Source organism: Pistacia vera, unplaced genomic scaffold (genome assembly GCF_008641045.1).
Source record: "Pistacia vera cultivar Batoury unplaced genomic scaffold, PisVer_v2 Contig35, whole genome shotgun sequence".
In the NCBI taxonomy this organism is placed as follows: domain Eukaryota; kingdom Viridiplantae; phylum Streptophyta; class Magnoliopsida; order Sapindales; family Anacardiaceae; genus Pistacia; species Pistacia vera.
This window is the reverse complement of record NW_022196168.1, coordinates 708,668-724,376: the sequence shown is the minus strand read 5'-3', so window position 1 is coordinate 724,376 and position 15,709 is coordinate 708,668. Positions and strand designations below refer to the sequence as shown.

General features: G+C 29.8%; 1 protein-coding gene across 1 annotated transcript; it reads left to right on the top strand.

The window, feature by feature from the left end:
- Positions 1 to 7,573: 7,573 nt before the first annotated feature.
- On the top strand, positions 7,574 to 10,021 carry LOC116139335 (probable zinc transporter 8). The gene is made up of 3 exons (XM_031425016.1): positions 7,574 to 8,300; positions 8,906 to 9,055; positions 9,698 to 10,021. The coding sequence occupies exons 1-3, from the start codon at positions 7,662 to 7,664 to the stop codon at positions 10,001 to 10,003; spliced, it is 1,095 nt and encodes a 364-aa protein (XP_031280876.1). The 5' UTR covers positions 7,574 to 7,661; the 3' UTR covers positions 10,004 to 10,021.
- The last annotated feature ends 5,688 nt before the right edge of the window (positions 10,022 to 15,709 follow it).

Here is a 15,709-nt window from a genome sequence, read left to right as displayed (position 1 = left end):
TACTTCAATTAATAAGCATCGTTTTTATTCCTAGCATATTCTTGAAGTAACTTTTTGCTCCAAGAAATATTATCACTATATAGGATAGGGGTAAACGGTTTCGGCTGTCCTGCATTTTTTGGGAGAACCGAAACCGAAACCAAAATCATGCAGTATAGGTTCTTAAATTCAAAGAACCAGAACCTAAAATACAAGTTTCAGTTCCTTTCTTGGGTACCCTATAAAAAATTAGTACCCCCTATTGGTTTAAAAAATAACAAAAATACCTTAAAAATTTATAAATACACCCCTAACAAGTTTTGATTACTCATTCATTTGTGTCCAATGTGACTTATAAATCCTCTAATCTATAGGCAACACTTGAATTCAATCAATTCATCACAATTTGCATAAAATTCTTCAATCAAAACCAAAACACAAACAATTAATTAAACAATCATACTTTAAATCTATAATTTAATATTATAATTAATTAAATTTCTAATCATTTAATTAAGTACTATACTAACGTTTATACTGGAATATTATAATTAATTAAGTAATCGTACTATAATATATAATGTAATGATATAATTAATTAATTTTTTAATCATTTAATTAAAATATACTAATATAGTAAATTACTAATGTTTATGATATAATGTTATAAATTTATAATTAATTAAGTAATAATTTAACTATGTAATGTTATGATTAATTAAGTAACTATTTAATTATAATGTAATATTTTAATTAATTAAATTTCTAATCATTTAATTAAGTATTGTATAAATGTTTTTAATAGAATGTTATAATTAATTAAGTAATCATACTATAAATTTATAATGTAATGTTATAATTAATTAAATTTTTAATCATTTAATTAGGTATTGTGCTAATGTAATAACTTACTAATATTTATAATATAATGTCATAATTAATTAAATAATCATTTCAATATGTAATGTTATAATTAATTATGTGATCATACTATAATGTAATATTATAATGAATTAAATAATCATACTATAAATCTTTAATATAATATTATAATTACTTAAATTTCTGGTCATATAATTAAGTATTGTACTAATGTTTATAATGTTTATAATGAAATGTTATAATTAATTAAGTAATTATTTGTTTATAACGTAATATTATAATTAATTAAGTAATCATACTATAAATTTATAATGTAATATTATAATTAATTAAATTTCTAATCATTTAATTAAGTATTGTACTAATGTAGTAAATTACTAATTTTATAATATAATGTCATAATTAGTTAAGTAATCATATCATTAAATAATAGTATAATTAATTATGCGATCATACTATAATATAAATGAATTAAGTAATTATACTATAAATCTTTAATGTAATATTATAATTAATTAAATTTTTAATCGTTCAATTAAGTATTGTACTAATGTTAATGTTTATAATGAAATGTTATAATTAATTAAGTAATCATTTAACTATAATATAATGTTATAATTGATTAAGTAATCATTTAACTAGTAATGTATTAATGTTTATCAATTTATTTTATATAATTATTTAATTACTAACTTGTTACAGATATACTTAGAATTAGATAATTGAAGTAAATAACTAAATATTATATTATTATTCAATCAAATATACCATTCTATTCAAAAATAATTCTTTCAATAACATTAAAATATTTTTAATTGGTTTTAATTCCAATTATACACTTAATTAATCAAAACTTTAATATGATATAGTTTATATGTAATAAGTATAATTGTATATTTATTTAATTAGGTTATTATAAAAATTTAACTTTTTCCATTTTAATTTTTTTATATGTAAAATTACAATAGACCTCCAATTCTTCACAGATATTTCATTTAAGTCCAGGTTCCAAAATAGGGAACCCGTTGCAGGTTCCAAGCTAGGTACCCATTGTAAGTTCTTTTTTTCAGGTTCCGGTTTCGGTTCTGGTTTCTCCACATGTAGGAATCAGAACCGGAACCGTACAGTGTCGATTCCAAAAAATGGAACTGGAACCTACCCGCACAGTATCGATTCCAGTTCCAGTTCTACTCGCAAGTTTCAGTTCTATCTGCTACCAGTGCTCACCCCTAAATTTTATAAGATATCAGTCAGTTTTTCTTACAAACATCTTGAATTTCATAAAATCTAAAATTAAAGTCTGCATTTTAAGTTTACATTTAAGAATTTTTGTTCGTATATTAACTTTGTATAATTTGTCTTGGTATTATAGTTTTGGTTACATGCTTAATTTTCTCTATAGTCACTTTTAATTATATTATTAATATCGACTATATGTAGTTTGATTATTTGTTTAAAAATAAATACATTAAAAAAAAAAAAAGGGAGAGAATTTTTCTTGTTTTGATTCATGAATTTCAATATTGTATAGTTAATAATATATATAATTTTATAATTTTATACATAATAATGTGATTTAAATATCTTTTAGTAACATTTTTTTTTTTTCTTTAGTAATATTGTATAGTAATATTCTGATCCATTGTATCTTTGTAATTTAATATACAAAGTTGTTGGGTTAATTAAAAATTAAAATAATAAGTCAAACAAAATAGCAGGATGATTATTTCTATTGTGTATTTTTTTTATGAAGTTTTTTGTTTTTATTTTCTGTCTTTTTCCTACATTGCTGTGTAGAAGAAAATGATATATGATCAAATCGAATCCTTCGGAATCAATTGATTTTGGCTCACAATTTCCTACTTTTATGATCAAAATTAAAAAGATACATCACACAAAATATGTAGAATAATAATTATTCTCAAATGATATTTCAAATTTCCTTTCACAAGTGCTGCGTTTTCTAACGTGACTTTAATGTGTAAATAAGTTGAGCTGTTGAATGATATGTTAGCATCACATACAATTTGTGAATTATTTGTAATACATATTAAATTTTCTAAAGTTGACTTACAAGTTGCTGAGATTTCAAATTCCTATTAAATTTTAATAATACATAAAAAAATATTTAGTGTCCCAATCAAAATTAAATATTTAAATTACTTTAATTTGTATATTAACAAAAAAAAAATTAATCTAATAATCACTGAAAAATAAATAGAAGTTTTTGTACGATAAGTACTCAATAGGACATTTGTGAGTGTCTTAATTAGATATTGAATAATGTGACCTCAAAGATAATGAAATTAATAAGCAAAGTCACATCTACATAATTAATTAAAACTCAAGCCAATTGCAGGGAGCCACAAGCATTACACTCTTGGCAAGCAATTATCAAACTTGGTTATGGCATGTAAAATGGGGGTTTCATATTTCAAATAAGAGTCAAAGGAATAATTTATAATTGATGCCCAAAAAAATTGGAAGTTGTTTAAGAAGAAGAGGAAGAAATAAAACATTATGTCATTCATTTACTTTGGAAATTTTATCTTTGGATTTTATCTCGTTTTCAAACAGAGGTCTTCTACATCCATTGAACACTCGAATACAAGTTTAGAGTTGATCTCAATAAAAAATTTATATATATATAACAGTTAAACATATTTCGTTTAAGACAACATGATTTCTATCAATCGAATAATGTTGGGTGTTAAGAGATTCTGAGTTAATATTGAATACATAAACAGATCTATATACTAATGAGTGAGGGTTGGTGACCCCGCTCAAATCATTTAAGTTAAAAATTTAAAGTACAACATATAGATCCTATAAAATACAATCTTATTTCTAATAAGCACTTGTTTATAACAAATGTCTCTTGCATCTACTTGAAAGTAATATAAGTTTAACGTAATTATATGGCATGTAAAATGAAGGTGCCATATTTCAATAAGGGAAACGAATAATTTACAATTAATGACCAAAAAGATTGGAAGTTGTATAATAAGGTGAAAGAGAAAGGATGAACATATTTTGAATAATGAGAATTGACTTCCTACAACACTATTTTAGTAATTCACCATAACACCAACCTAAAAGCAAAGGTAAATATCTATAAATATATATTATAAAATAAAATAGTTTTTGAAAAATACAATTAAACAACAAGGAAAGTAAACGTAAGAGGCGTTCTAGATCATATGCTTCGGATTTAACTCCTAATTATCAAATAAACTTGTATTATTGCAAGGATGCATATTAAGATCATTAATATAAAAAAAATACATAATATCTTTTTTCTTTTAAATATTTATTAAACAATGAAAAAGATTTCCAAATAATTATGGTTTTTAATATAACCCTTGATATACAAAATTTTACTGGATATTAATAATAAAAGCCATATTTTTATATAAAAAAAAAAAAATTGTAAGTAGGATTTAATAGAGATTTTCTCGAGGAAAAAATTACAGTTTTAAACAAATAAAATAAAACATATGTAAATATTTATTTGAGGTTTGCCTAACACTTTTATGCCCAAAAAGTTTCAAAATACCACTTTTTCACCCAAAGTTTATATTCCGTTAATATCTAAAATACACTTTACTTTCTCAACCAATGTTCGATGAGTTACAAGAAACCAAGATAGAGGGGTTTTGTAGAGTGGAGGCCGATAGATTTAATAGTGGTGACCAATTGAATATTCATTGCCGGAATTATTCGAAAATTATCTAAAAACAGGAAATCTTAACTTTGTGGTGGCTAGTAATCGGCAAGAAATCAAGTGCCTAGGTGAGAGGGTTTTTATAGAGAAGAAACCGAAGATTCAAATGGTGGTAACGAAGAGAATTTTCGCTGTCAGAATTGGCTTTGGGTGTTAATGGAATATATATTTTGGATGAAAAAGTGATATTTTAAAACTTTTTTGTGAAAAATCGTGATGGCAAACTTTGGGTGGGAAAAAGTCGTTTACTCATATTTAATAGGATAAAACATCCACTCGTGCAATAAAAAATCAATCTCCGAAACACTTATAATAAAATAATAATACTGCCATTTGAGAAAGATTTTGAATATATATAGTTGGATCAATCACAAAATAAATTTTAACTAACATTCAATATTTTAATTATAATTATACGTGTAAGGTACTATTAAATGGTTATGCTTAGATCAATTCGTTGACATACAAGTTGCCGAAATTTCAAATTCCTCTTAAAACTTAATAATACATAAAAAAATATTATCCATTTGTTTTATTATTTTGAAAATATCTTACTCCTATCCTAAAAAAAATACATATTTGTTTCTCTATTCTTAAAATCTTATCCAATAATATTCAATTATTTTAAACCCCTATAGGTTTGTTAATTTAATTAAACACCTCTAATAAAAAAGTTTTATAAATTACGAAAACACCCCCACCCACCCACAGTTGCCAGATTGCAGTCGTCACCACCGAAATCTGGTCGGAATCTGATGTTATTGCGCACGACTAGCTAGATCTGGCTGGTCGTGCACCGCTATGGCCTTTTCTGACCAAATCTACCACGAATCTGATCATAAAAGGTCAAATCCACAGTCAAAGATCTGACCGATGTGCGCAATGACACCAAATTTCGGCCAAATTACGGTGGTGGTGGCCAGAATCTGGTAATTATGGGTGGATGAGAGTATTCTGGTCAATTTATAAACTTTTTATTATTGAGCATGTTTAACAAAATTAACAAACTTAGAGGGTTTTTTTTTTTGTTAATTTTCAAATCCTATCTCATAATAATAACTCAACCAAACTCAACTTAACAATAATATTTCAAAAATATAACTCAAAATAATAACACAATTGTATTAGTGTCCCAATCGAAATTAAATATTTAAATACTTTAATTTGTATATATTAATCACTGAAAAATAAGTAGAAGTTTTTGTACAATAAGCACTCAAAAGGACATTTGTGAGTGTCTTAATTAAATATTGAAAAATGTGACCTCACAAATAATGAAATTAATAAGCAAAGTCAAGCCAATTGCATGGAGCCACAAGCATTATACACTTGGCAAGCAATTATTAAACTTGGTTATGGCAGGTAAAATGGGGGTCTCATATTTCAAATAAGCGTCAAAGGAATAATTTATACATTTACTTCGAGAAACAAGCATTATATGTCATTCATTTACTTTGGAAATTTATCTCGATTTCAAACAGAAGTCTTATTTCTAATAAGCACTTGTTTATAATAACAACGAGGAAAGTAAACGTAAGAGGCGGCGTTCTAGATCATATGCCTTGGATTTAACACCTAATTATCAAATAAACTTATGGGTTTCGTTTGTTACACTCTTGGAATATTATTATATTCCCAATAAAGTTAAACAGTAAAATTGACTTATTATTAAAATATTATTTAATTTCTTTTAAATCTCCATAAATTTGTTAATATAACTAAACATCCCTAAATTTTTTTTTTTTACAAATTATAAAAACACCCCAACAACCCTCTGGCGGTGGTGGCCGGTTGTTCTTATTTAATGGGTAGGTTTGGAATGTTTTTGTTAACTTTTAATATTTTATTATATGGGTGTTTAATAAATAAACAAACATAGGAGGTATTTTTATTAATTTTCAAATCTTATATCGTAATAATCATCTAATTTAACTTTTTTCAAAATATTATTCTAAAAAGTATCAGAATAATGAACCAAACGGACCCATATTAATGTAAGGATGCATATTAAGATAATTAATATAAAAAAAATACATAATATCTTTTTTGTAAATATGATTTCCAAATCATTATGGTTTTTAATATAACCCTTGACATAAACAAAATTTTACTGGATATTAATAATAGCAGCATATTTTTATACAAATAAAAAAAAAAAATTGTAAGTAGGATTTAATAGAGATTTTCTCGAGGAAAAAATTACGGTTTTAAACAAGTAAAATAAAATAAAGCATATGTAAATATTTATTTGAGGTTTGCCTTAATGAAACTTTTCTACCCAAAAAATTCCAAAATACCATTTTTCTACCCAAAGTTTATATTCCGTTAATATCTAAGATATATTTTATTTTCTCAATCGATGTTCGGCGAGTTACAAGGAGCCAGAACAAGAGGGGTTTTAAAGAGTGGAGGCCGGTGGATCTAATGGTGATGACGAATTGAATATTCACCGTCGGAATCATTTGAAAATAATCTAAGAATAGGAAATCCTAGCTTTATGGTTGCCGGTAATCGGCAAGAAATCAAGTGCCTGGATGACAGGGTTTTTAGAGAGAAGAAACCGGAGGTTCAAATGGTGGTAACGAAGAGAATTTTCGCCACCAGAATCGACTGGAATCGGTTTTGGGTATTATCAGAATATAAACTTTAGGTAAAAATGTGGTATTTTGAAACTTTTGGGTGGAAAAATGTCATTAAGGCAAACCTTGGGTGGGAAAAAGTTGTCCACTCATATTTAATAAGATAAAACATCGTGCAATAAAAAATCAATCTCCACAACACTTATAATAAAGTAATAATACTGCCATGTGAGAAAGATTTTGAACATATATAAATCGTTATTGTCTGCATCGATTTATTATAAGTCTAATTTCTAATACTTGTTTATAAAGATTTCTCTACCATCTATTTGAAATTAACAATTACATTAAAAGTCTACACAACATTCGTCATAGAAAATATTAAGAAAACATAATCTCACAACACCAAATTCCTATATAAGAAGATCACATCAAAAATGGATCTCCAAAACACAATCAAACTTGAATCAAAAATAAATTAATTAACACTCTCAAAAATGGCCACCAGGCCCACCACCACCCCTTCACTTCTCAATAATTTCTCCATCTCCTTCTTCCTCATCCTCTCCATCTTCACTTCCCAAGCTCTTTCTCAATCAAACGATGAATGCACCACTGCCTCCTCCTCCTGCAACGACAAAGCTGCAGCTTTGCCGCTCAAGATCATCGCCATCGTTACAATCTTAATCACCAGCTTGATCGGCGTTTCTGCGCCGCTTTTCACTCGTTCGGTCAAAGCTCTCCACCCTGATCGGAATTTGTTCGTTGTTGTGAAGTCTTTTGCCGCCGGGATCATTCTGGCGACCGGGTTCATGCACGTGCTGCCAGACTCTTTTGACATGTTGTCGTCAAGTTGTTTGGAGGATAATCCATGGCATAAGTTTCCTTTTACGGGGTTCGTGGCGATGTTGTCTGCGATTGTGACGCTCATGGTGGACTCTTTGGCGACGAGTATTTATAGCGAGAAGTGTAATGCTGGTGGTGGTGTTGTTATTCCGGAGGGTGAAAGGGACGAAGAGCTGGCGGCAGCACCTCCGAGCTTCGGACATATGCATGGCCACAGCCACCATCTTGATCAAACAAAGACAGCAGGGAGTGTTGGTTCCCAGCTGATGCGGTATCGTGTTATTGCTATGGTATGTTTTTAGTTTTTTTAGTAGACATGTGAAATGGGTTATCCAATAAGATATGTTAAATTATCTTTTTTCGTCAAACATATAGTGGAATATTGAATCAGAACTTAAATACAATTTTTTTATTTTTGAAAACAAATTTAGTAGAAATGAGTTCAAATGCTTTTTAAATAGTTTCAAGATACAATACTAAAACGTAACATTATCTTGTCATTGTCATGGTGTATTATATACTATATATATAATTATATATAATTTTTTTTTTTTTTTTAATCACAGATCTATCAAACTTAAAAACTATCACAATTTTTTTTTTTTTTTTTTATCATCAGTAAATAAGAATGTGATTAGAAATTATGGCACTTGTATTTAGTCAATTGTTTTGTTTTGTTGAATTGATTTGATTAAAGTAATACTAGCCTTACAAAGAGGCATACAAAAAGTTATACAAAGAATCAAATCCAACCTTTGAAATTCATGATTGCCTCTTTCTCTCTCTTTTTTTTCCTTCTTTCAAGTGCTAGATTTGACTTTTTGTATGGTTCTTTGTAAAGCTAGTATTACTCATTTGATTAATAGTAAAGTTAAACCAAAGTTGTTGGATGCAGGTATTAGAATTGGGAATTGTAGTACATTCAATTGTGATAGGGCTTTCTGTTGGAGCCTCAAACAATACTTGCAGCATTAAAGGTCTTATTGCAGCTCTTTGCTTCCACCAAATGTTTGAAGGAATGGGCCTCGGTGGTTGCATTCTCCAGGTATAATTTCTTTTAAAATACAAATCTTGTTTGCCGACCTTAGATGATACGTTCCAATCATCAAAAAAATTGTGAAAATGAAAAATTAATCAAGATTTTTCGTATTAAAAACCATAAATTTTGTGGTTTACAACTAACCAATACTCGTCAAGTCCGTCTAACAATAAAAGATAAAAATCCCAATTGAACTTTCAAACATTTAAAAACTCATTGAACACCATCTAATTATTATTATTATTATTTTAAATGTAGACATACTTGAAAATTTTCATGTACATAAATATATAACCCATCTCTTGCGAAGGTCAATATATTACTAAAATACAAATCTCATTAGATGGTGTTATTAATAACGGTTTACAAACACTAACACTAAAAAAAATATCTAACTTTTTATGATGTTGAATAACCGAAGCCCAAATTTTGAAACAAATACTTATATCAAAACCTAAGAATTTTTTTCATATATATTTGTATAGGCTTTGACTATCATACAACACAATACAAATGGAAATTATAAGTTTTACATTACGAGTTTACAAATTTTACATTAATGTCTTGATACAACATTGCACTATAGAAAAACCCTAGTTATATATTTCTTCTTACAAATTTCCACTTTCTCTATTATGTATCAACCAGGCTGAGTACAAGCTATTCAAGAAGATGGTAATGGTGTTCTTCTTCGCCGTAACGACGCCATTTGGCATTGCCCTAGGGATCGCATTGTCAAACACATACAAAGAGAACAGTCCAACAGCATTGATCTCAGTAGGGTTGTTGAATGCTTCATCAGCCGGGCTTCTAATCTACATGGCTCTAGTTGATCTTCTTGCTGCTGACTTCATGGGCCAAAAGTTGCAGGGAAGCATTAGGCTTCAGCTTAAATCTTATGTTGCTGTTCTTCTTGGTGCTGGTGGCATGTCCCTAATGGCAAAATGGGCTTGAGATTTTGATTGTATCATAATGTAATAAATTTTGCTTTTCTTGTGTTTTGTCATCGTCGTACAATACTGTTAAACTTAAATCTTAATGTTGAACCTTTACACATCGTACAATGTTGTTAAAGTTAAATCTTAACATTGAACCTTTAAATCAAATAGTTTTGTTAAACTTAAATCTTAATATATATTTATTTACTGGTAGGTGTGTTTGTTTTAGTATTTTGGATAGTATTTTTGATATTTTTATAATTGAGTGGGAATAACGAGATAGGATTTAAAAATTAACAAAAACACCCCCTAGGTTTGTTAAATAACTGAACACTCCTGTAATAAAAACATTAAAAATTATAAAAACACCCCCTAGGTTTGTTAAATAACTGAACACCCCTGTAATAAAAATATTAAAAATTACAAAAACACCCCCTAGGTTTGTTAAATAACTGAACACCCATGTAATAAAAACATTAAAAATTACAAAAACACCCCCTAGGTTTGTTAAATAACTGAACACCCCTGTAATAAAAACATTAAAAATTACAAAAACACCCCACCCACCCACCCATTAAATTCCAATAGCTGGCCACCACTATTGGAGAGCAGTCGGAGTTGCCGTATCGACGCACGACCAGCTGGATCTGGCTGGTCGTCCTTTGAGATAGCCTTTTCTAGCCAGATCCATCGTGGATCTGGCCAGAAAATGTCAGATCTAGCCATGTTTGGTCATCAACAACGGCCAAAATATGGCTGTTGTTGAAGACCAGCTATGGCCAAAGACGGCCAGATCTTTGGCCGTGGGCCAAATCCATGGTGGATCTGGCCGAAAAATGATAGATCAGTGCACTATTAGTCAGATCCAACCAGTAGCGTATCATTATACCAAATTCCAGCCACCTTCTAGCGGTGGTGGCCGGAATTTGGCAAATGTGGGTGGGTGTGAATGTTTTTGTCAATTTATAAACTTTTTTTTTCTGGGAGTGTTTAGTTAAATTAATAAACTTAAGGGGTTTAAAATGTAATTGAAGAAAATATAATAGTATTTTCAGAACAAGGAAACAAACTGGTATTTTAGAAATAGTATGAATAGGATAGTTAAAAATATTTAAACAAACAGACCATGATGAGTATTCTTATCCACTGTATCTTTCTGATTAAAAAGTTAAAATAATAAGTCAAACAAATTAGCAGGATGAACATTCTGTATTTTTTATGTTTTTTATTTTCTGTCTTTTTCCTACATTGCCGTCTAAAAGAAAACGATATATGATAAAATAGAATTCTTCGGAACTCAATAGATTTTGACTCACAATTTCCACGATTAAACCCTCGTACGTTTGGCAAGTTTATGATTGTAGACGTAAAAATCTACCTGTACGGAAGGAGGGTCTGATCCCGTGAGGTCAAGACCACTAGCGATCTGCTGCACCTGCACACGTAGAGAAACACACGCGTGAAGCGAACGAGAAACACCGAGGTGGTGTTTGCCGTAGGCACTCCGACGCTCAAGTCAGTAAGGCTGAAAGGGGCTAATATAGTGAGGGCTAAGGAATAAGAGATTACCGGAAGTCTAGTCGGGGACTGTGACTACGGCGAATTAGTGAAACTCTCGAGTGAAGAGTCTCGGGTGTNACTTTCATGAAGAAAAAAATTTGGTTTTTGGTTAAATAAATGTTTTTTTTTTTTTTAAGTTTTAAATTACCAAAAATGTTATAATATATAAGACAAAATCGAAAGAAAATTATTAAATAGAACGATGATATTTTTAAAATTTTAACACTTTAAATAAACTCAAATTTTAAGCTTCTCAATGAAGACGTAAAACAACTTATTAAATAACTCATAAACTCTTTTCTCCATTGCTACCAAACAATACAAAATTTTTGAAAAAGAGTTTGTGATATTGAAAAAGTAAATTTTAAGTAATAAAATTATAATACCTTTTTAAATAACATTACTATAAATATTAATTAATTAATGTCAATTATATAAATGACAAATTAATTGTCTTGATAATGTAATTAATAATTAATTAATTAATTAATTGGAACTTTTTAAATGAAGAAATAAAACGTTTAATTTGGTGTCAATGCGAAGAATACCTACCACCGAATTGGTGATCAATAATGCTAGCGACACCGAAAATTTTACACCGAAAATGTGTATCGGTCTACGTGTAACACGCATCTGATTTGTTTAATAATTTTTTTCTAGTGAATGGCCGTCCATCAAATTTGGACGATCGTTCACTCACATGGACGCCCGTCAATATTATATGGACGGGCGTCTATATATAAGGGATGGGCGTCCCTATTTAAACGACGCCCATCCATAAATAAAGTATGAAAATAAAAAAAAAAAATCTTTGGGGATGGCCGTTCATAAATTTTGGACGGCCGTCCCTCATGTTTGCACGGGCGTCCATTTGTCCATACTTGAAAAAAAAAAAAAAACGTTTGGACACTTTAAAAAAAAAAAAAATTCGTCTTCTTTGTCTTCATTCCCCAGCTCCTGGGGTTCTCATGTTAGTTCTTCGTCTAAGCATTTTGTTGTACAAGAAATTATAAGAACTGAAGGCGCTCATCTTTCGGGTACTAGCCAAAATCCTGATGATGCCAAGTGCAGGAAGCTAGGCTTGCAAGTTGTATCTAGTTTAAGCTCAGAGCTTACCAGTGTGAAGAAATCTGCTGACATGGATTCTGACGTGCTCAGCAGTGATGTGTCCAAGCTTTCTAGAGCAAAATTGGATATATCCCTCTCATGGCCTTTTCAATTTTCCTCCTGGGGTTCGTCCTGTGCCTTTGGAAATACATATTTAGGGAGTGGATATATCCAATTTTGATGCAAGGATGCAAGCCATGACGAAATCCATATATACTGCAATTGTCCAACATGCCAAGAATGGAAAACCTGTGCTTGTATTTGTCCCTTCAAGAAAATATGTGCAGTATCTGTAGAAACCAAAATAATGGACGAGCGTCCATTAACAAGGACGCCCGTCCAAACGTTTTTTTTTTTTTTTAAAGTATGGATGGACGTCCATTCCTAATGGACGCCCGTCCAAACATAAGGGACAGCCGTCCAAAATTTATGAACGACCGTCCCCAAAGTTTTTTTTTTTATTTTCATATTTTATTTATGGACAGGCGTCCTTTAAATGGGGACGCCCGTCCCTTATATATAGACGCCCGTCCCTTATAATATGATGTGAGTGAACGGTCGTCCAAATTTGATGGACGGCTGTTCACTAGAAAAAAATTGTTAAACAAATCAGATGCGTGTTACACGTAGATGGGTACACATTTTCGGTGTAAAATTTTCGGTGTCCCAAGCATTATTGATTGGTGATGGAGACATCTCAATTATTTGGAATAAAAACAAAGACTGGATGAAAATCATTTCCAACCCATTCTATTAAAAAATAACATCCCCACCCCCCAAGTTTTAGAAACATCTATATTATCCCCATTTTTTGAAATTTAGACGTTAAAGTTAATCATGAATTTGTAATAATATTAGATTAGGTTTTTGGTCTCCATAATATTTATACTTGTGAGGTGAAAGGACAGGATTTCCCTTTTCATAATTAAGTTTTAATGATTGAATTGGAAAAGAGTAATGAGGGTAACATAGACATTTCTCTAATCAAGGGGTCAAAATGTGATTCTGCCCGGAAACAAATCATAAGTCAAATTCTAATAAAGTAATTGCACCACATATTCACATTAATAAGTTATTAAAAAATCTTATCAACTCTCAACGGTAGAAAGTATCTTATCACCTCCCTAGTCTTAGTGAAGACTTTCTCTTAATGTTATTTGTTGTCTAGTAAACTACATGATATTTGGTTTGAAAAATGAAAACTTGTATTGTCTGTTGTTTCAATGAATGACTTTCACTTACTGTCGGTTAGTAATCTATTGATATTAGGGGCGTTTAGTTCAGGAATGTTAGATTACTGAGAATGTTGGATTACTAAAAAGATAGATTACCTTGAAAGATTACTGAGAATCTTTAGAAAAATGTGTTTGATTAGTTGGTGGGTATATTATATTAATATATTTGGTTATAGGGAATAAATTGGTGGGTATGTTATTTAAATTATCAAATTGTCCCCTTTTCAAATATTAATATAATATTATTTTTATTATTAATTTTTGAATAATTTCTTTTAACCCCCAATATTTCAGATTTAGTTAAAACACCCCCGCTTATATAAAACTTTAATTTATTACGAAATCACCCCCACCACTTGCAGCCACCTGTCGCCACCGCAGACCACCGCCGGAAGTCTCCGAAAGTCCCCATCAGCAGTTGAACGTGACCAAGAGACTTTGATATGGCAGTTTTCGGCCATATTGATGGCCGAAAACTGCCATATCAGGCCAGATCTATTCTGGCCATTTCCGGCCAGATCTCGTCTAGATCTGGCCGATAATGGCCTGTTCATCGATCTGGCCATTTCCGGCCAGATCTGGCCTGATATAGCCGTTTTCGGCCATCAATATGGTCAAAAACGGCCATATTGAAGCCTCCCAGAGTCTCCCACCGAGTCTCGTTCTTTTTTAAGGATTTCAAATTTTTCGGCAACGGCCCATGGTGGTTGGCCCACTGTCGGCGGTGGTGGCTGGGTGGCAGTGATGGTCTGTAAATTATTTTAAATATAAGGGCATTATTGTCCAAATTTTAATTAAACAAGGGTATAATTGAAATAGGATATTAATGTAAATTTGTTTTAAAGTAGGGGTATTATTGTCCAAAATTTTTATTAATAAGGGATAAAATTATAACAAAAAAAGATAACCCTGGTAATCTCAGAATAACTAAGAAAATGGAGGTAATCAAATTACCTCCGATATTACCAATAGTAACCACTATTGGTATTTGATGATTACCGGTATCTTATATTACTGGACAACCAAACATGGTAACTAAGTAATATAAGACGACATTACCCCAATAATCTCATATAACCCCCAATCAAACGCCCCCTTATTTGTAAAAGGGGTTAATTCTAAGGACAATATTACAGCCTAAACTCATAATTTTTTTTTTTTATAATTCTAACATGATATCTTGCAATTAATTTCTTATGAATTTTTCCGTCTAACCAACTCATAAATGAACATTATTTAAAATAATTAGAATAATAATACGTGTATTAATTAATGTGTATTAATTCAAGTATTAATATTAAATATTTAAATTTTTAATGTTAATATTTAGATTGATACACATTAGTTAGTACACATAACATTACTCAAATAATTATAAAGTGAATGGACTTAAATTTTTGACTTAAAACAATTGATAAAAATGTATTATAAGTTGATTCATGACAATTTTTTCTCTTAAATTTTTATCAATAAAATGTCGTACCTTACTTGATTTTAAATAGGTGGATACTGGATAGATCGATAGGAAAAGATTTTGTTGGTATTATTGATGTTGTTTATCGAATTAATACTAGATAAACTGATAAATAGATCATCGGAATATAATTTTATTGATGTTCTTACTCATTTTCAATATGTATAGATAGTTCATCATTGATCTTATTGTTATTGTCAATGTTACTGAGTGAGTTGATGCTACGCTAATGACATATAGATTATCAGAAGACAATTTTGTTCATGTCGTTAGACGTTTTGGCGTTGAATTTAGAAAATTTTGTTAATTTCTTTTAGTAATAATTATTTTTTATGTGAATTAAGTT

Coding starts and splice junctions, on each gene's coding strand:
- LOC116139335 (XM_031425016.1), top strand. CDS start 7,662: ATGGCCACCAGGCCCACCACCACCCCTTCACTTCTCAATAATTTCTCC. Junction 8,301..8,905: donor GGTATCGTGTTATTGCTATG/GTATGTTTTTAG, acceptor TGTTGGATGCAG/GTATTAGAATTGGGAATTGT. Junction 9,056..9,697: donor TCGGTGGTTGCATTCTCCAG/GTATAATTTCTT, acceptor TGTATCAACCAG/GCTGAGTACAAGCTATTCAA.